Genomic DNA, 20734 nt, shown 5'->3' with positions numbered 1-20734 from the left:
GTTGATCTTCTGTGCGCGGCACCAGACAGAGAACCTCTTTCATTTATGTCCATAGAACTTAAGAGTCGAGGAAGCCATGGCCTTGGCAAGTACCTGCTTGCAGTCCACCGGGATGTTGTAGCCTCCGAACTCTAGTGCTGCAGGAGCCATGCCTGCAGGTTCTGAGATCCTGGGTCGTGATGTAGAATTGCGTCTCCTTCCCTGGCGAGAAGATCCGCATCTGCAGGTAGCTTGACTGGAGGGGACGCTGACATGTCCAGAAGGTCCGGGAACCATATCTGCCTCGGCCATGCCGGTTAGACAAGGATCATCCTGTACCAGGACCGCCTGAGTTGACTGATGAGTCGCAGGAGCAACGGCAATGGTGGGAACACATAGAGGAACAGGCCATCCCAGGGGAAGGAGAATGCATCCCCCACGCTCCCCGGCTGGGGAAACCTGCTGGCGAACCTCTGGCACTTGGTGTTTGTCGCCGTCGCAAACAGATCGATCTGGGGATTGCCCCATCGTCGGAATAGGAGATCTATTTGATCTTGCCGAAGCAACCATTTGTGGCAAAAGCGCAGCTCCCTGCTGAGTGAGTCGGCAACAGTGTTCTCCAATCCTGCCAGGTGAAAGGGTACCAGGAACATTCCCTGGGCGACAGCCCTGTGTCACAGATCCTGTGCTTCCTTGGAGAGAGCTGGGGATCTGGTGCCCCCGTGCTTCCGGATGTAGAACATCATGGTGGTGTTGTCGGTGAAGATCCTCACCACTTTGCCCTCGAGGGACAGAAGGAAGAACCTGATAGCCCAGAACACAGCCGGGAGCTCCAGGAAGTTTATGTGCAGTGACCTCTCCTCCGGGAGCCAAAGGCCTCTTGCGTAGAGATCTCCGGTGTGCGTGCCCCATCCCTCCAGGGAAGCGTCCGTCATCACCGTCTCCTGATGCGCCAGGGTCTGGAAGTCCATGCCCGCCGCGAGATGCACGCGGGTGCCCCCACCACCGGATCGCTTGACGGAAGTCCTGTTGAGGGAGATCTTGTCTTGTATCCATCGGGTGTTGAGGAACTCCTGCAGCGGCCCCATCCGCAACCTGCACAGCCGCACAAGGTGGATGCATGACGACGACATGCAGAGCAGGGACTTGATGGACCTCACCCTGGTTACTTCCATGGTCAACAGCCGTTGTACCTTGCCCAGGATGGACTTTATCCTCCCCCCCGACTTTGACGCCAGCCGCACCACTGTGTTGAGCCTGGCTCCCAGGAACAGGGCGTCCTGCGATGGCACCAAGCAGGACTTTGCAAAGTTTATCGAGAACCCCAGTTCCATGAGCAGGCGGACGGTCCTCGCTGTGTTGTCGACGGCGAGTTCCCTTGACTTCACTCGGATGAGCCAATCGTCCAGATAGGGGTAGACACAGATCCCCTGCAGGCACAGCTGCGCTGCCACCGGTACCAGGCACTTGGTGAAGACCCTTGGTGCCAACTTCAAACCGAAGGGCAGTGCTTGAACTGATAGTGCCACCCCTGGACCATGAAGCGTAGGAACTTTCAAAGTCCTTTGTGCATGTGTAAGTATGCATCCTCCAGGTCCAGCGACGATAGGAAGTCCCCCTCTTCCAGCTGTCCCAGCACGTGCTGAAGGGTGAACATCCGAAATATTTGGGATTTTATGTATTTGTTTAGGCGGCGGAGGTCCAGGATAGGCTGCCAGCCGCCGGTCTTCTTTCAGATGAGGAAGTACCGCGAGTATACTCTGAAGCCACGGAGTCTCTTCGGGAAGAGTTCTATCGCGCCCTTTAACAGCATCGCTCGTACCTTCTGAAGTAGTTGTGGGATGTGGTCTTCCTTCCTGGACACCGGTGGAAAGTCTGGGCACTTTCTTTGGAACTCCAGAGTGTGCCCGTGGACCAGGGCATTCAGCACCCAACGGTCGGTGCAGATGGATTTCCACATGCTGATGAATTTTGCCAGCCGGCCTCCCACCGGGGTGCCTGGGTGGGGGCCCAACATAACTGCCGGTTCAATCCTGCTTCATTGAGGCCTTGTCACCTTGGGCCCCTTGGTGACGATGACGATGTCCACCGGCCTTGTTGCATCCTGCGACGAAGAGAGGGCCACCTGACGGTACGATGAAGAGCTGCCGCCGAATCCTTTGGAGGCACCTTGAGACTTGCGTCCGGAGGTCCAAAAGGACGACCGTTGCTGATGTAGCATGCCCAAGGCATGGGCCGTCTCGGTGTCTGCCTTGATGGCCTGCATTGACTTGTCCATTGCCTTGCTGAACAGGTTGTTCCAGTTGAGGGGCATGTCCGGTACCCTGGTCTGTACCTCCTGACGGAAGTCGGTGGCCCTGAGCCAACCGCGCTGGCGAAGGCAAACACTGTTGCCCATCTGGTGAAAACCGGTGTCAACGATATCCGTGGATACCATGATGGCGTTGCCCAACGCCACTTCGCCCTCTTGCAGGATTTCAAGGGCTTGCGCCCTCTTGTTGTCTGAAAGGAAGTCCAGGAGGAGGGCGATTTTGAACCACAGCTCCCTATCGTAGCGGGCCACGATAGTGAGAGCATTGGCCGCCTTGATGGTCGTCACTGCTGACGAGATGACCCGACATCCCATAGCATCTAGCTTCTTCCGCTCGCCGTCCGGCGGAGAAGTGGATGTCGTCGCCCCTGCTGATTTCTTCTTGGCTGCCGTGGAGACCACTGAGTCTGGGGACAGCTGCGCCCTGAGGCACATAGGAGCGGAGTCTGAAACCCGGTACTTCTTCTCGTACCGGTCTCTCTTCGCAGGGGCTGTGGACGGGTTCTTCAGAAGGGACAGCCTTTTGTCCCAGATGTCGTCCAACAGCGGGACTGAGAAGACAGTCTTCCTCTTGGCCTCTCGTCGTTGATAAAGGAACCCCTCCTTCTTCTGGCCATAGCTGGAAAAGCTCTGATTCCCTGGCGATCATGGAGTGAAAGGAGCCAATTTTGTTAGGAGTGGAGCCTGGGGAGGGGGCGATGGGAGATCCGTTCCGTCGTCGCCACCGTCGTCCGTCCCCGTCGTCGCCGTCTCCGTTTCATCCCTCAGTCGAGGGGATGGAGGTGAAGGATGGAAGGACGGGGGAGGATGGACTCACCTCCGCTTGAGTGGAGGACTCCCCAACGGTCCAGGTGCTGCTGGATCGTCCGCCGAGGTAAGGGCAACCTTGTCATTATCTCTGTGCACAAGGCCATTTCAACGCAGGGTAGGGCTCAAAGATCTTCCGGAATCCTCCAAGAAGAGTAATTCGACGAAATTCCACCCTTGAGGGGCGCAGAGATTTCCGAAGCAGGTCCCTGTTAATCCGAAAATGAATCGGTGGGGCTTGAGGCTCGATTTGACCGAAAAATAAGAGTAAACTCTTTGAAAAAACACAATATGCAGTAAAAGCTCGAGAGCTAAGCACGAGAACTCCCAACACTTGAACGTACGGTAGAAATCTGAAGATGGCTGCCAGAGGAGGGGCTTAGGTCGAGGGCAGTCATTGGCTGGGGGCAGTATGACCCAGAGACAAGTGATTGGTTATTAGTCGAAAGACAGTTCAGAAATGAAACTGAAACAGATTTTTTCTTTACCGAGGATTCCCAGCCTGACGGCGGGGAATAGTCATGTGTATGTGAATCCATGCCAGACCCCATGCTGGAGAACTGCAGATTCCTCAACTCAGATACCAGCACAATAGACTGCTGAAAGATAACAACCTATATCATCCCATTCTACTCACTGTATCAATCATCTCCAAGTGAACAAATATATCCCGACATCTACAGGATCCTGACAACCTAACACCAAAAATCTATGTTGCCTATTACTAAATGCCAAGTCTGTAGCTCATGCCAGATACTTAATTCAGTATTTTATTATTGAACATAATTTGGATATCATATTTATCACAGAGACCTGGATAACTGATAATAACTGTAGCTTAAAGGCATATTTAACCCTATACATATTGATTTATCGCAAAGCCTAGAACAGATAAAAAAAGGCGTGAGTTTGGCAATTATTTATAAATCAGCCATAACGATTACATCACTTGCCACTGATTTTGCCCTAGCTGAAACTCTTACACTTGAAAATGGCACTAAAAATAGAGATCCATTTGCTATTGTTTGACTATACAGACCTCTAGGTCCAAAACTCCACTTTGCGCATTAATATTCTGAACTACTATTTGTTCTACTACGGACCAGTAATGGAATCTCTCTTCTTGGATACTTCAAAATCTGTATGGAATCCAGATTGGATCTCTCAATAGCCCATTTACTGGACTCCTTAGAAGACCTTGATTTCAAACCTCAAGTTAATTATCAGACCCACGAAGCAGGCAACACACTGGAACAACTCTTTACACTGTAAGTAGGTGTAGCCAGACTCTCCTCTACCTCTCTCATGGTTGGATCATTTTGGTATCTCCTTTTCTTCTTACCATGGAATCATGTACACCTTTAAAATCTCAAGCTATTGCCTCTTCTCTCCCACACCCTTGGAAGCAAATCATGAGGGAAAGAATGACTGACTATTTACTTCCAAAACCTTTGCCTTTCTCTCGGATCTCTGACAATGTTCCAAATAATCTAGTAGACGGCCTCCATTCCTGCACAATAGCGATAATCGATAGCATTGCTCCGAGGATATCTACCTCAAGAAAAAACAAAAGATGCGTCAGGAAATGGTTTACACCTGAACTGAACAACATGCAGAAGGGGAATAACTGGAGAGACGTTGACGCGACTCATACAGCCCAATAGCCCGCAGGGAACTCAAATAACATAGCTATAAAAAAAGAGATTTTTAAAGGCAACAAATAACTATTAAAGTCAGCCTCTGATTCCACCCAAACACTATTCACAGTGGTAAATTAACTAAGTGCCGGCCCTGAAGCAGTTGAATTAACCCCATCTCAATCTCAAGTTGACCTCCTTGCATCCAATTTCACATAGAAAATTGAAAAAAATGTATAAATGAACTGGACAGGTCTTCCACAAACAGAAGCCCACCCAATTAAAACGGTGCTCACAAAGAAACATCACCACAATTGTCCCTTCCAAAATTCACATCTCTTGATGAGAGCCCACTTTGTGGCCTTCTATTATCAGCCAAATGTTCAGCATCTCCATCTGGCTCAGTCCCCCCAAACCTCGCACAAGACATGTTCTCTTTCTTTCAGGGTGACATTCTTAATTTTTTTATTTCCTCCGTGTCATCAGGAATTTTCCCATCTGTATGGAAAAAGTCCTTTGTAAACACCACTTCTAGAAATCCGTCAGTAGATCCTAATGATCCAGGAAATTCCCATCCAATATCACAACTCTACTGAAAGCTCAGGAATACCAGATAGGAACCAATATGGTTTTCGTCCACTCCGGAGTACAGACTATATTATTACTTCAATCTTAGGACAGCTAAGAGAGAAATTGGACAACAATCAATCTGGGATCCTTAAATTATTGGATCTGTCAGCCGCTTTAAGACCGTCAACCACAACATTTGTCTGGGGGGGGGGGAATAACTCAGGGGCCACATGTTCGCCTTGAAAGCAAGACGACACAGAGCAACACTGGATCGATACCCGGGACCGCACTTATAAACCTCTGGGTATTAAGCATGTTATAAATAACCCATCATATCATATCATAATACATAGCCACGCCACACCAAGCTGTATGCTCCCAGAGCACACAACCCATGGAAGAACCACACAAGTTCACCGCCGGGTGTCCTGCCATCACTGGATACTCACCTGGACGCCGACGCAGAGTGGAGACGAAAAGAGAGAGGAAAGTACCTCTTGACGTACCAAGTGTGTCAAGCCACACCTTGGGACTGCTCAATGAGGCCGCCTCCGACAAGTGCACAGTTATTTAGCCACTTTGCTTTCTTTGAGGAAGGCTAGTCGGAAAAAGGTCTGACCAACTCAACTCACTGGTTACAGCAACATTGCATCAGCATTAAATGAGCATGAACCTAAACCGTATTTGTCATCCACATCATTTAAAACTTCAGAGCGATTCAGAGCGATTCAGAGCGAATCACCCGAATACAGTGAAAATTCAAGTGATTTGCGGTTTTGACGAATAATTCAGCATAGTCCTGATCATTACAAAGACCCAATTAATAACATGTTGCTATTTAATGGAAGTGCTCACATGTCTTAGAGGGATATGTATGCTGGAACTAACTCAATGGTTGATTGAGGAAAGATAGTGTTTAGTGGACTGTGCTCGCCTGGAGAAGTGAGGCCTTTTGCTCTGGTTTCCTCTATGCATCTCACTTTGCACGCTCTAGGAACTCGATGCAACTCAGTGTGGTTTAAATGCTGCTAAGCATACTGTCCGTTACATAAGGTACATGTACTCCTTCATGCTTTAATCCAAGACAGAATTATAAACTTCATATTATAAGAAAATAAGAAAAATACACAATATGCGCTTTAGTGCTTAGCCCGCCGCCCCCCACACCTACATTTCTCAGGAAGATACCTTGAAAGGTTTCTGGACGTAAAATGTCATGTCTGTAGAGTCGTTGCTCGTGTGCGGCACTGTCATCAGAGGTCGGTTGGCACAAGCAAGGGAGACACAGATCATGTACATCACGTAGAGAACAGCCATGGTGCAGAAATACGGGCGCCCATAGCTACACCACTTCATGGCCACAAGCTCCTTCACCGGTGTCATGTCCAGGATCTGATGCGCCTACGAGGAAAACAGAGGAATAATAAGAGCGGTGCGTCTTCAATTCCACAAAATGGAGCTTAGTAATGCGAAGTATAGGGAGGAGAGTTAAGGGACGGGGTGCCAAAAGAGTGCCATTCAGTGGGGTCTCAAGAAAAGGAGACGATTAGTAGGATATCCATGTCTGCGCATGCCTGTGATGCCACCATCTCAGAAAAGCCATGGTTTGATTGCTACAGAAGTTGCCTTCCAAATATATAATTGGAAAAGAGCATGAGCAAAATGTTCAAATGAATACCCCAAGGTGGGTTTAGAAGGAAAGACGTCCCTGAACGAACTGAGGGGTAGTTGTGCAGACAATACCCTTGACCACTCACCCGTTGGGTGTGCGTTACTGTGCTGCCACTTTTCCAGAACAAATAAGAGATGCAACTTAAGAAATCATGCAGGTGTCTGGGCCTAGGAAGCTTCGGGTCCATGGGGCCAGGTGCTACTTGTTGTTTGGGAGGATTTGAACAAAACAGAAATCAAATATGGCTGCCATGTAACGCGCACACGTCAACCGAGAGGCGGTTGTCCCAGAAGGCAAGGCAAGAGGTGCAGGAGGAGTGGCATGATCTGCACTATAGTGAGGCTGGAGCAGAAGTGGGGCCACCATTCAACGAGTCTTCAGCAGAAGTGCAACCGTCCCTGCCATAGGAGCCCAGGCAGCAGGGGAGCGGAGAATCAAGAGGGAGCTCCTGAGTGAAGGAAGTAGACCATGGGCTGGATCCAAGAGCTAAAAGTGGGCAGATGAATGGGGACAGTGGCAATGCTTTCAGTTGCTTCATCAGGGGTATCTCAATCTCCTTATCCAGTGTATAAGTCGCTTTCTTCAATGCTCTACCAGGAACCTGGCCCCACCGTGCCACAGCCTTCACTTCACGTCTCCTCTCTTTACACTGGTGGATGTGCACAGATCCCTCCAGAGTATTAGTTCTGCTTGGCAAATCCTCTACATCTCCTGGCAGGGTCTCTTGCCTCTTCCTCCCTCTGCAGACACTCAACAGTGATTGCGTGTGGCATTGCTGTCTGGGGTACCTCTACCAACTCTTGTGCCCAGCTTATTACTGTTTTGTCTCATTTCTGGGTTGCCGGCACGTTCATCCAATCCTTGCTGCAGCTCTCAGGTAAGGTATCCAAACACTGCTCTCAGCTGCTCAGGACTACGAGTACTGATCTAAAAACTAAAGTACCTTTAGCAAGAACATTTCATTTTATGTAATTATTTGATTTATTGCAAGTTGGAACTGTAATCTGTATATATTTATACAGCGTTCATGTTTTTATGTTTTTCACAAGATCCAATATTCATTTATGTTTTATTAAGATTTTTGTTAGTGTAAAATTTTAAATAAACTAGAAACACTAAAAGAAAAAAAAGAATATTTTCTTCAAAAAAGCATTTGCCCTGCAACTTTATGGCACCTGGAATTAGAACAAGGTAAAAGACACTGAACGGATGGTGACTGGGAACAGATCCTAGAATAAAGAGAGGGCTTCTGGTTCTCAGCACGCAGCTCCTCCAGACAGCCTACTTGAGCTTCCAAATTGTGACCACTATGCTGCTTTATAGCCAGTGGTGGATATGTGGACAACAGTGGCTTATTTTACAGAGGAATGTTTTCGGCCAACCACCTTCCAGATCATTTCTCCTGCATGGTGCTCCATGTACTTTAAGAACCCCATTACCTAGTACGAGAACGAGGTGCCGGATTCACCGCATATTCTTGGAAATATTTCTCTGCCTATGACCATCCAACCATCTACTGGGTATCACCCTCAGACAGACGGTGCACATGAAAATGTTAATAGGGCAATAGGACAATATCTTTGAGGCATTCTACAAGAGAACCAGAAAAATGGACTTGGCTACAGACCATGGAACTTGCATACAACACACATGTCCACAGTGCCACTACAACACGACAGATAACAGATATCACTTGTTGCCATCACTCACAGATTGCCTTGTAGAATTTCTGTCAAGGATGCACCTGCCGTTCAAAACAGGCATGAATCTATCACCCCAATGGTTTGCACATGTTTAGTTCGAAATACTGCTCACTCCAATGTACAAAACGAGGGACTGTGTGTGCGTGGCAACTCATAATTTAAAAAGTCAGACTCTTCTAATGTGACCAAATGTATTGATCCTTTTCCGATTTCAGTACATACCACATACCTCCTAACACTTCCTTAATAAAGCGGGGTATCTCCATCGTTCAATGCCTCTCTTTTGAAGACAGCTCAGCACATACAGCAATGGTAGGTGCAGCTTTCATCAGTTTTCCATCCCAGACTTCCTTTGGGGTGCACAGTCTTTCTAGGAAAGTGAGTACTGTCAAGGTTCATGGCCCCACCATCACTGCTACCACTCGTTATGACCCTCATCTACTGTACAGTCCATCATGGTCTCAAATTGTGCGGAAGACCAGGCATTTTTTATGACCACATTTTCTGGCCACGCCCGGTGCTCCTGTAGGGAGCCATGTTGGACACAGTATTCTAGCAGCATGGGTGGTGTACAGAACCTGTTTTTGAGTAGACTATAGAATGAAAAGACCCAGGCAAAAGAACTCTGGAAATGCAAAGCCTGTTCCACAAATGTTACCTCAAAAATGGATTGTGAGTAGAGGGGCTGGACAGGGGGTGCAGGATCTCTCTGATCATGCGGGGGCAGGGTTGGAAACAGTGGCCTGCTTCTTGTTGTTGTGTAAACACCATGCTATAGGCAGGGCTGGGTAAGGGAAATCCTAAGAGATGCCAAAATAAGACACCTGGAAGAACCCTCTGAGACACTAGCGCTCATGCGCAGGAAGGGACTAACTATCATCCTGCAACTTCTCAAGTCATGATGACTTGCACAAAGACTTGCGCGCATGCGCAAAACTGCAGTGCGTGCCCTTATTGACTCAATTGAGCGGATATATTGCTCAAGGGAAACATCACACCACAGAGCATTCCCTCAACGACCGATCCAAAGCAGACCAGGCCAACAGGCCAGGTAAATCAAACAGTGAGGGGTTTTAAAAACTCAACTGCACTCTAGATGAATTGCTCCTAATCCCTCATAAACAAGACTTTACTTTGCAATTTATGTTTAAAAAAACCCTTTCAAGGAATACTTTTATGATATAGCTTCTATGAAATTTCAGCCCGAGACACAATTATATAAATTGTCGTCCAAGGAAACTCAAACTTAGCAATGTGCCCCCTTCCACAATTGTTCACTTCCCCATGCAGGGCCAGCCACAAAGTGCATATATTGCCCCAATCCAATAAAATGGATTTATCTCTCAGCCATGCCCCAATCCAGTACAGTGGAATTATCCCGCAGCCATGCCCCAATCCAGTACAGTGGACTTAACCCTCAACCATGCCCCAATCCAGTACAGTGGAATTATCCCGCAGCCATGCCGCAATCCAATACAATGGACTTATCCCTCAGCCATGCCCCAATCCAGTACAATGGACTTAACCCTCAACCATGCCGCAATCCAATACAATGGACTTATCCCTCAGCCATGCCCCAATCCAGTACAATGGACTTAACCCTCAACCATGCCCCAATCCAGTACCATGGATTTATCCCTCAGCCATACCGCAATCCAATACAATGGACTTAGTCCTCAACCATGCCGTAATCCAATACAATGGATTTATCCCTCCGCTATGCCCCAATCCAATACAATGGACTTACCCCTCAGCCATGCCCCAATCCAATACAATGGATTTATCCCTCAACCATGCCCCAATCTAGTACCATGGATTTATCTTATCCCTCAGCCATGCCGCAATCCAACACAATGGACTTATCCCTCAGCCATGCCGTAATCCAATACAATGGACTTATCCCTCAGCTATGCCCCATCCAATACAATGGACTTATCCCACAGCCATGCACTTCATAATGTTTCTAATATTCATTTTAAGAAACCATAGCAACACACCTCGCCTCAACCCAACACAGGGGAGATTGATCCACAACCGCCCAGTACACCTAAAAGGATTGATCAATACGCACACAGCGCTCCAGACGGGGATCCTGCTCCGGCACTAGTCAACCAACAATGCCAGTCCTTAACCAGGGACATGCTGCCAAAGCCCAGCTGCATGCCATAATGTAAACCGCTTGGCCCTGCACGTAATGTTCTGTGCAACAGGGTCCACTGCTGCCACACCAGTTGATTCCAACTCACCTTCTAAAGTTGAGATATTTGCCCAAATGGGCTGGTGTCCAGAATCGCCAAACGAAAAGCATTGAAAACTGAGCATCACACAGCACCGTCATCAGGAAACAAGAATCTGCATACTAGGTAAGGTCTTCTGGGCCAGGCCAAACAACTCATTAGCCCTGCGTCAGGTTTCACAAATGTGTAAATTACTGAAATCAACAGCATCTAGTAACCACACAATCTTGTGTCCCTCCCTTCTTTTCCTCCTCCACCAATTGAAATTTATGCCTTAATCACTACATGCTTTTAAATAATTTGCAATTAACATTTGTATCTATGCTCCACACTATATCTAACAATGGATACCAAGAATTTGGAACAAACATTTTTAATGTATGCTTCAAACTATATCTAACACTGGATACTAATAACCACTGTCACAATATATCACTATATGTTGCACAATTGAAATAAAATTCTGCCTTGATAAAGAAGGGTCGAAACACGTGTCGGCGGACCACTTAAATCACACCAATGAAATGCATGTAATCCAATGCAATCAAGAATATAAGGATATCCGTGCCCAACTACATTATGGTTGGTATCCGATTCCACCTAGAGGCGGGCATTAGCCCATCACAATATGGCCGCAAGTATGGGAGTGACACGTAACGTACCACGGCCACTAATCTGATCCATAAATTATCAAGGAATCAAGAGAGCTGCATTTTGGTGCCTCATAACAGTTTTGGGAGTACAATGAACTGCAAACCCAAAGTTGGTTTTATTTATTTATTTATTTATTTTAGGCATTTACCTTTGTTTGGTTTGTTTGTTGTTTGGTACTCCTCTCCAAGAAAAGGGGGAGAATACTTGTAACGCCTGTCTCACTCACCCATTTCCACTTCTGTCTTATGAAAGCCACCCAGACTATGGAGGAAGAAAGGGGGAACCGATACCACTGTCTTGTCCCGCTGTCCCCTGACTAATTCAGAAGAGGTTTATGTTTTTGTATGCCCTGTGAAGTAAAAAGGGAGTTCCACAAAGGATGTAATTCAGGAGAGGCCCAGGGGAATGACAGGTAGTCTTCCTTAATACCCAGGGATACTTGATAGGAAGAAAATGTTACCATTGTGGTTAATGACCTCTCCTTGTCATCGCCTACAGCTCCTGAGCCATGGTGCTTGGTTTTATGGTTCTTTTGGAGGTGCTATGTTAAGTCGCCTCTGCCTTATGGAGACTGGCTCTTAGCCTCGTTATTGCTCTAGGTAAAAGAACCTTTTCTTTCTTGGGTTTGAATGAACCTCCTCCTAAATTCAAAGAGGTTACACATTGTTCCCGGTCCCACTTAAGAACATGTCATCTACAGTAGAGTTTGTGCATGAAGAACCCGGCGTATACTGAGCCGGGGACAAAGAACCCGGTGTATACTGAGCCGGGGACGAAGAGCCGGGTGTATACTGAGCCACAGATGAAGAACCCGGTGTATACTGAGCCAGGGATGAAGAGCCCGGTGTATACTGAGCCAGGGACGAAGAACCCGGTGTATACTGAGCCGGGGACGAAGAACCCGGTGTATACTGAGCCAGGGACGAAGAACCCGGTGTATACTGAGCCGAGGACGAAGAACCTGGTGTATACTGAGCCGGGGATGAAGAACCCGGTGTATACTGAGCTGGGGACGAAGAACCCGGTGTATACTGAGCCATGGACGAAGAACACAGTGTATACTGAGCCAGGTATGAAGAACCTGGTGTATACTGAGCCAGGGATGAAGAACCCGGTGTATACTGAGCTGGGGACGAAGAACCCGTTCTATACTGAGCCAGAGACGAAGAACCCGGTGTATACTTATCCAGGGACGAAGAACCCGGTGTATACTGAGCCGGGGACGAAGAACCTGGTGTATACTGAGCCGGGGACAAAAAACCCAGAGTATACTGAGCCAGGGACAAAGAACCCGGTGTATACTGAGCCGGGATGAAGAACCCGGTGTATACTGAGCCGGGGATGAAGAATCCGGTGTATACTGAGCCAGGGACGTAGAACACGGTGTATACTGAGCCAGGGATGAAGAACCTGGTGTATACTGAGCCAGGGATGAAGAACCTGTTGTATACTGAGGCAGGGACAAAGAACCAGGTGTATACTGAGCCGGGGACAAAGAACCCGGTGTATACTGAGCCAGAGACGAAGAACCCGGTGTATACTGATCCAGGGACGAAGAACCCAGTGTATACTGAGCCAGAGACGAAGAACCGGTGTATACTGAGCCAGGGACGAAGAACCCATTGTATACTGAGCCAGGGACGAAGAACCCGGTGTATACTGAGCCGGGGATGAAGAACCCGGTGTATGCTGAGCCAGAGACGAAGAACCCGTTGTATACTGAGCCAGGCACGAAGAACCCGGTGTATACTGAGCCGGGGACGAAGAACCCGGTGTATACTGAGCCAGAGACGAAGAACCCGGTGTATAGTGAGCCAGAGACGAAGAACCCGGTGTATAGTGAGCCAGGGACAAAGAACCCATTGTATACTGAGCCGATAACGAAGAACTCAGTGTATACTGAGCCAGAATATGCCCTTAGCTTTGCAGTTAACATTCCGAAGAGTAGCGACTCCCGATTTTTAAGCTAATCAACACCTTTCTTATTTCATATTGTTTGTAGCATGATTGATTTTATTTTGCATCAACATTCTGTTCCATTTTTTATTATTAATTAATATTTTCTTGTTTGTGTAACTATTTATTTTTGATCAAATATGTATTTATTTATTCTATTTGTTGATAGCGCACAGACCCAGAGGTGTCACACCGCTAATGGTGGTTACATAACAGTACATGTATTGCGGCCATGGTGTTACAGTGAGGTCACATTGAGAGTAGGTCTTTGGAGCGCAGCAACCAATGCAGTTACAATCAGGTCACAGAGCGGCCAGTTACAGATACAGACATTGTAGCAGTGAAGAGGCAGGAGTGGAGACCGGAGGCGAGTCTTCATTGTAAATAGTACATAGTGATAGCAAATATGACTTGTGTATTTGTAATAGTTACATTTGGTGACCACAGTAAAAGGAGTCACAAGGGAGGATGACAGCAAAGAACAGAGACTAACTTCGTTCCTCTACCGGGAGGATAGCTCAGGAGAAACATGCTTGCCTTGGAAACAAGACGATGCGGAACATCACAGGTTCGATCCCCGGCTCCGCGCTTAGAAACCGCTGGGTATTTATTAAGCGTGTTATAAACAACCAATTACAATTACCACTCCATGAGGTCAAAGGCTGACGGTACTCTGCTAATCACCGGTACGCACCCATACTGTCGCCAAGTTCTCTGTGTTTGAAGGAACTCTTTTCACTGGGTGTGAGCTCATTTGCCTTTGCCTTACAGTCCCCCAAATGAGTTTGGACGCCTCCTCCTCTCAGGTTCCTGAGCATTTCTGATACCTGTTCCTGCTTGGACTACTTCTGGATTTGCTGGATACCTACAAAATGTTGCGGTAACATTGTGGCCCCTCACTTGTGTGTGCTCGTCCGGACAATCATTGATTCTCAGCAGCTATTGGACTTGGCTGCAAGTGCTCCACTGATCAGGTAGCTCGGTTGTTGGTGACCGGGGGCTCATTGCAGGCCTGGTGACAACATTAAAATGGTTGAATGCCGCCTGTTTAAGTGACCATGATGTCACATCCTTGAGCATTGGGGTGTACCGCCAGCAGCATTCCAGACGCCTGATTACTTTAAAATGATCTGTGTTTTCCTTCATTCAAAATCAACCAAAAGGTGGAGGTACAAATTGCCAAAAGTCCTTTGATGTGTTCAATAGTTTTGTTTGTCCTATGCAGTGTGGGAGCGCAAGTGCTTGCCTTCATTAGAGGGTAACAGCATTTTCTATAGGGGCCCTGAAAGGGGGCGGGGGGAATGAGAGAAGCAGATTTGTCTGGTCCCCACCTTCTTGCTACCTTTACCAGGTAGGAAAATGCATTGAAGACTCTACTTTGCCCCTTCTGTGCATTACAACAAGGTAACCGTAGTGGTGTGATCCAGGTGCAAAGTGTTGAGAGAAATGGGTTTCATAATTCATGTGGATTAAATGAAACACCGCAGAAATATCCATTGCCCCCTTAACAGCAGCATTCCCGGAGCAGGATGGATTTCTAGATTACCATCAGTGGTAATCATAAATACCACAGACGAAAATCCAGTAAAAGAACCATGCAAACCCATTATGGAGCTCTTAGTCTCATGTTTTTGGTTCTCTTTGAGGATCAAACAGGGAAAGACCCATGGCAAGTTTCTGTGCCGATCTTGTTCACAGCAGATCCATCGTGGCCGGCTAGTTGTGATCCGTCCTTCAAGTCACTCTTCCGATTTATTTGGGAGGTTGCGCAACAGTGTAAGGTAGGCCTCTTAATTTCACTTCAATAACGAATTTTTTAATTTGAAAGGAAAGCAAACAGCTATTGAAAGGACAATAGGGAGTTGAACCAATGGGGATCAGGGAGGTCCTAGGAAATTGAAATATCCTTGTATGCAACTGTTAAATGTCTTACCATGTGGGCATTGGTGGCGTTTTCATTTCAGTATATTGTACCCCCCACACCCCATGGTGTCAGTGTTTAAATAGCAACTGGACGTAGATTTTCCTTGAGAAGAGCTGATCTCTCAGGAGCCTATCAGAGGTTGGACGCTGCCATTTTAGAAGGTAATAATAGCACAGTGCCAGGATGGCGATGGGCAATTGTCCACAGTGGCAGCTTTGTCAGTGGGTGGATTGATTCAGAAAAACTTCCAGGGAGTATCAGAGTTTGGGTGGGGCTTGGACATGAATAAACCTGTGGAGCCAAAGAAAAGTTCAGATAAAAAAACACATGGCATGGGCCATATGCATCCGGACTAACGATAGAAGGGAATGAATGGGGACGAAGATTAGGGAAAAATGATGGCCACAGGAATAGACAGTAGATGAGAGGCAAGTGACGAAACGAGCATTGGCACAGCCAGTAGCTTTGGCGTTTACTGATGTTCTTTGCTTTTTTAATTCATAGGCACCTGGGGGCAAGGAGGAAAGTGCAAAGTTTCAAACAGAATGTGATAATGGGGCATGTGTGCAAAAGAATGAGAAGTAAATGATGTTTTCAAGGCCATACAAATCTGGATGGCCGCAAACGCCCTTGCCTTGAAATACTGCAACACTGAGTTGCTATCATTGGTACCAATGACAAATTGAACAATATTGACACCCGATACAATTGCTTTGTGGTAAATGACATCGCCATTGCTGTATCTGAAACCGTAAAAACTCTTGGAGTCTATGTTCACTCTCACCTTACTTTTCAGAAGTATGTTTCCCATCTCAAATCCACATGTGTGTATTTTACTAGTCTATTATGGCAAATTCGTCCTTACTTGTCTGAGGTCATCGTGCACTCATCGCCGCAGCGATTGTCAACTCAAATTAGACTATTGTAACATCAAGAAGATGCAGGTGTCAGAAAATGGAGCTGTTCGTGTAGTGTCCGGGCTCAGCCGGCTTTCGAAGGTCTCAGAGTCTCGTAGGAAATTACACCGGCTTCCTGTCAAGCAGCGGATACTTTCAAGCGCTCCGTTCTGATCTTCAAATGTCTCTTAGATCAGGCACCTCCGTATCTTTCTTCAAGAGCCCACAAAGCTTCTATTAGACGCACTCTGCGATCTAATAATGATTTGCTCCTTTTCCAACTTCGCGTCACCTAAAAAGGTTTTCCGTTGAAGGTTTTAATGCCTGGGCACCCACTACCAGAACTCACTGCCCATGGAATTACGAGCATGTGACTCAATAACCAGGTTCAAGAAACAACTGAAGACGCTTCTTTTTGATAGGGGATAGATTTAGGCTTTAAATACTCCCCTCCTCCTTTGCTATGGACTCAATTCTGTTTTTCTCATTTGTGTTTTACATTTTTACATTGTCAGTCTTGTGAGCACCCTGAGGCCTTCGGACGTGTGGCGCAGTATAAGAAAAGTATAGATAGATAGATAGATAGATAGATAGATAGATAGATAGATAGATAGATAGATAGATAGATAGATAGATAGATAGATAGATAGATAGATGTAAGGAGAAGAGAGCAAGGGAGGAAACGATTGAGCAAGGGGGCCATCGATGATGAGCAAGAGGAAATATGAGCGAGAAAGGTTGAGAGTGAGAGTGTAAGAAATACAGCTAGTGTGAGAGGGTAGTTGAGAGAGGGTAGAGAGAGTGGGGGAGGGTGGTTTATGTAGAGAGAGTGGAGGTGGGCTAGAGGGTGGGGTGGGTTTAGTCAAGAGTGGGGTAAGGTGGGGGTAGAGAGGGTGGATTAGAGTGGGTGGTGGTAGGCAGGGTGGGTTTAGTGTGGGTGGGTGTAGAGAGCGTGTTGTGTTTAAAGCGGTTGGGTGGGGTAGAGAGAGTGGGGGTAGAGAAAGCAGGGGTGGAGGGGTGGGTTGGGGTAGAGAGTACAGTGGTAGGGTGGGTGGATTGGGGTAGAGACAACAGGGGTAGTGTGGGTGTAGAGAGATTGGGGGTGAGGTGGGTGGAGGTAGAGAGAGAGGGTAGGGTGGGTGAAGCTAAAGAGGGTAAGGGTAGGGTTGGTGCGTGGTGGTTGACAGTGTGGGGTTTGAGTGGGTGAGGATAGAGACAGTGGGAATTGGGTGGGTCAGGGTAGAGAGGAACGTGGTAGGGTGCACGGGTGGGGGTTTGGCGGGTGGGCAGGTGGTTGGGGTAAACAACATGAAGAACAAAGCAACCTCAGGAAGACTTGTTGAAAGTAGTCCAAAAAAGGCCAAACAAAACCCGACCAGCACACCTGATAGGGGTTGGGTGGGTGGGGGAAGAGAGCGCAGGGGTAGAGAGAGTGGGGGTGGAGGGTAGAGAGAGTGGGCGCAAAGAGGCAGCCTCAGGAGGACAAAAAACAGATCTGCTGTCCAAAGTAGCCCAAATGTCAGAAACAATTTGCTCAAAATAGCCCAATATGAAATCACTGTGCCGCTGGGAAGTGGGAAGCCCAGCACCTGACTTGTTTCTTACAAAGCTTCTGATTGGTGCAAATATTGTTAGGGAACTTCTCATTGGGCAGAGCAGCGAAGGTGTTTGGAAAAAGAGGTTTTAGTGTTTTATGCCATGGCATTGCCCTTTGTTTGCTATGCCAACCTAATATTCCCAGTTCAAAACCCCCATTCTGTCTCTCTCTTTCTTATGTAACAATAGTTTCAACAATTTTGTTGCACAAGCACCGCAAAAATTTGGCAAAAGCAAAAAGAATGTGTGTGTGGGGGCTAACTGCAGAAGCAGGAGTGTTGGAGCAGAGAGACACATTGTTTCTGGACAGCACCTCTTTGTTTTTGCAGGAGCTGATCAGCTTCAGGATGGACTGCTCGTGGGCCCAGTTGTCGATCTCTGAGAGGTCATAGAGAGTGTAGGCGATGGGACCAAAGGAATACTGCGTCCGCTTCATCTTTTCTAGCAAGTGCTGGAACATCTGGACAGAAGAGGGAAGAGTGGTTAGGGACAGACAGGCATATTAACGCACAATGATTTACCTATTGTTATGCTTGTAATTTACAAGGAAAAACAAGTCCTGCTACTCCCCCCCTCCCCAAATGCACCTTAGAAACTGAATGCTAAGCTGACACACGTTTCCTGCCCCATATGATGACTTGACTCTGTACCCTCTCAATGCAACATTTAGACAATAGTGTGACATAGGGCTGTGTGCTCCTGCTCTGCATCTGGCTCTGCCCCTCGTTGGGCCTGCAGTGCAGTCAGCGGCCTGGAGTGGGACATGGAGCTGTGTGCTCCTGCTCTGCATCTGGCTCTGCCTATTGTTGGGCCTGCAGTGCAGTCAGCGGCGTGGAGTGTGACATGGGGCAGTGTGCTCCTGCTCTGCATCTGGCTCTGCCCATTATATGGCCTGCAGTGCAGTAAGCAGCCTTGAATTTGACCTAGAGATGTCTGCTCCTGCTCTGCTTTTGGCTTTGCCCCTCGTTGGGCCTGCAGTGCAGTCAGCAGCCTGGAGTGGGGCATGGGGCAGTGTGCTCCTGCTCTGCATCTGGCTCTGCCAATTGTTGGGCCTGCAGTGCAGTCAGCGGCCTGGAGTGTGACATGGGGCAGTGTGCTCCTGCTCTGCATCTGGCTCTGCCCAATGTTGGGCCTGCAGTGCAGTGAGCGGCCTGTAGTGTGACAGGGGGCAGTGTGCTCCTGCTCTGCATCTGGCTCTGCCCATTGTTGGGCCTGCAGTGCAGTGAGCGGCCTGGAGTGTGACATGGGGCAGTGTGCTCCTGCTCTGCATCTGGCTCTGCCCATTGTTGGGCCTGCAGTGCAGTGAGCGGCCTGTAGTGTGACAGAGGGCAGTGTGCTCCTGCTCTGCATCTGGCTCTGCCCAATGTTGGGCCTGCAAAGCAGTGAGCGGCCTGGAGTGTGACAGGGGGCAGTGTGCTCCTGCTCTGCATCTGGCTCTGCCCATTGTTGGACCTGCAGTGAGCGGCCTGGAGTGTGACATGGGGCAGTGTGCTCCTGCTCTGCATCTGGCTCTGCCCATTGTTGGGCCTGCAGTGCAGTGAGCGGCCTGTAGTGTGACAGAGGGCAGTGTGCTCCTGCTCTGCATCTGGCTCTGCCCAATGTTGGGCCTGCAGTGCAGTGAGCGGCCTGGAGTGTGATAAGGGGCAGTGTGCTCCTGCTCTGCATCTGGCTCTGCCCATTGTTGGGCCTGCAGTTCAGTGAGCGGCCTGGAGTGTGACATGGGGCAGTGTGCTTCTCCTCTGCATCTGGCTCTGCCCATTGTTGGGCTTGCAGTGCAGTGAGCAGCCTGTAGTGTGACAGAGGGCAGTGTGCTCCTGCTCTGCATCTGGCTCTGCCCATTGTTCGGCCTGCAGTGCAGTGAGCGGCCTGTAGTGTGACAGGGGGCAGTGTGCTCCTGCTCTGCATCTGGCTCAGCCCATTGTTGGGCCTGCAGTGCAGTGAGCGGCCTGTAGTGTGACAGAGGGCAGTATGCTCCTGCTCTGCATCTGGCTCTGCCCAATGTTGGGCCTGCAGTGCAGTGAGCGGCCTGGAGTGTGATAAGGGGCAGTGTGCTCCTGCTCTGCATCTGGCTCTGCCCATTGTTGGGCCTGCAGTTCAGTGAGCAGCCTGGAGTGGGACACAGAACGTGCTCCTGCTATGCCCCACCATTGTGCACGGAGGGTGCAGAGCAGGAGTATACGGCCACACTGCTGTCTGTGTCCTGTTCCAGACTACTGTTCTGCAGGCAGCCCGGCCAAGCAGGAGCAGAGGGCAACAATGCTGCCACGGAGAGGTTACCCCACAATTCCCTAAATCATTTTATGAACACTAAGTAATTACTTGCTGGTGAAGAACCATGAAGTCATTTCTGTCAGCAAACGGATGCAACACTCCCACACATGCAAACCTCGCACTCTGCACGTGGATTCCACCAACAGCAGTGACTTCACAGAAAAGGACATGGCAGGGAGCATCATCAGTCTTTGATACTTGGAGGCACCATGGAAGTGACTTTAGAATAAGTTGCCATAAATAAGCCAAGTGACAAATAACTTTGTGGTGCAAAATACCTAAATGCCACTATTATTATAAATGGAGCGACTCTGTAGTCATTAGGTTTTTAAAAAAAATAATAATAGCATGATATATTAATATAAGCTGTGAGGTGAATCACTTACAGAGCAGCAATTAAATGATTTGCCCAGGATCACACACTTTGGTTAAATGGTGAAACCGGGATCTGGACAATTTAAACAACTGAACACATCTTCAAGGGTTTAGTTGATATAGATATGTATTAAGTTTTTGCTTTG

The 20734-nt window shown here is 48.1% G+C and overlaps 1 protein-coding gene across 2 annotated transcripts in view; it reads right to left on the bottom strand.

Annotated features, from left to right (window-relative positions):
• Positions 1 to 20734, bottom strand: part of LOC138580097 (transient receptor potential cation channel subfamily V member 5-like) — a 388386-nt gene that overhangs the window by 194515 nt on the left and 173137 nt on the right. For both annotated transcript variants that reach the window (XM_069650376.1, XM_069650377.1), the window contains exons 7-8: positions 18256 to 18402; positions 6493 to 6705 (exon numbers count right to left, since the gene is read on the bottom strand). In XM_069650376.1, coding sequence (XP_069506477.1) covers positions 6493 to 6705; positions 18256 to 18402 — 360 coding nt within the window. The remainder of the gene's footprint in view (positions 1 to 6492; positions 6706 to 18255; positions 18403 to 20734) is intronic.

Source organism: Ambystoma mexicanum, chromosome 3p, assembly GCF_040938575.1.
Source record: "Ambystoma mexicanum isolate Mex_15411 chromosome 3p, UKY_AmexF1_1, whole genome shotgun sequence".
Classification (NCBI taxonomy): domain Eukaryota; kingdom Metazoa; phylum Chordata; class Amphibia; order Caudata; family Ambystomatidae; genus Ambystoma; species Ambystoma mexicanum.
The sequence above is the reverse complement of the archived record's forward strand: the minus strand, read 5'-3'. Positions and strand labels throughout refer to the sequence as shown.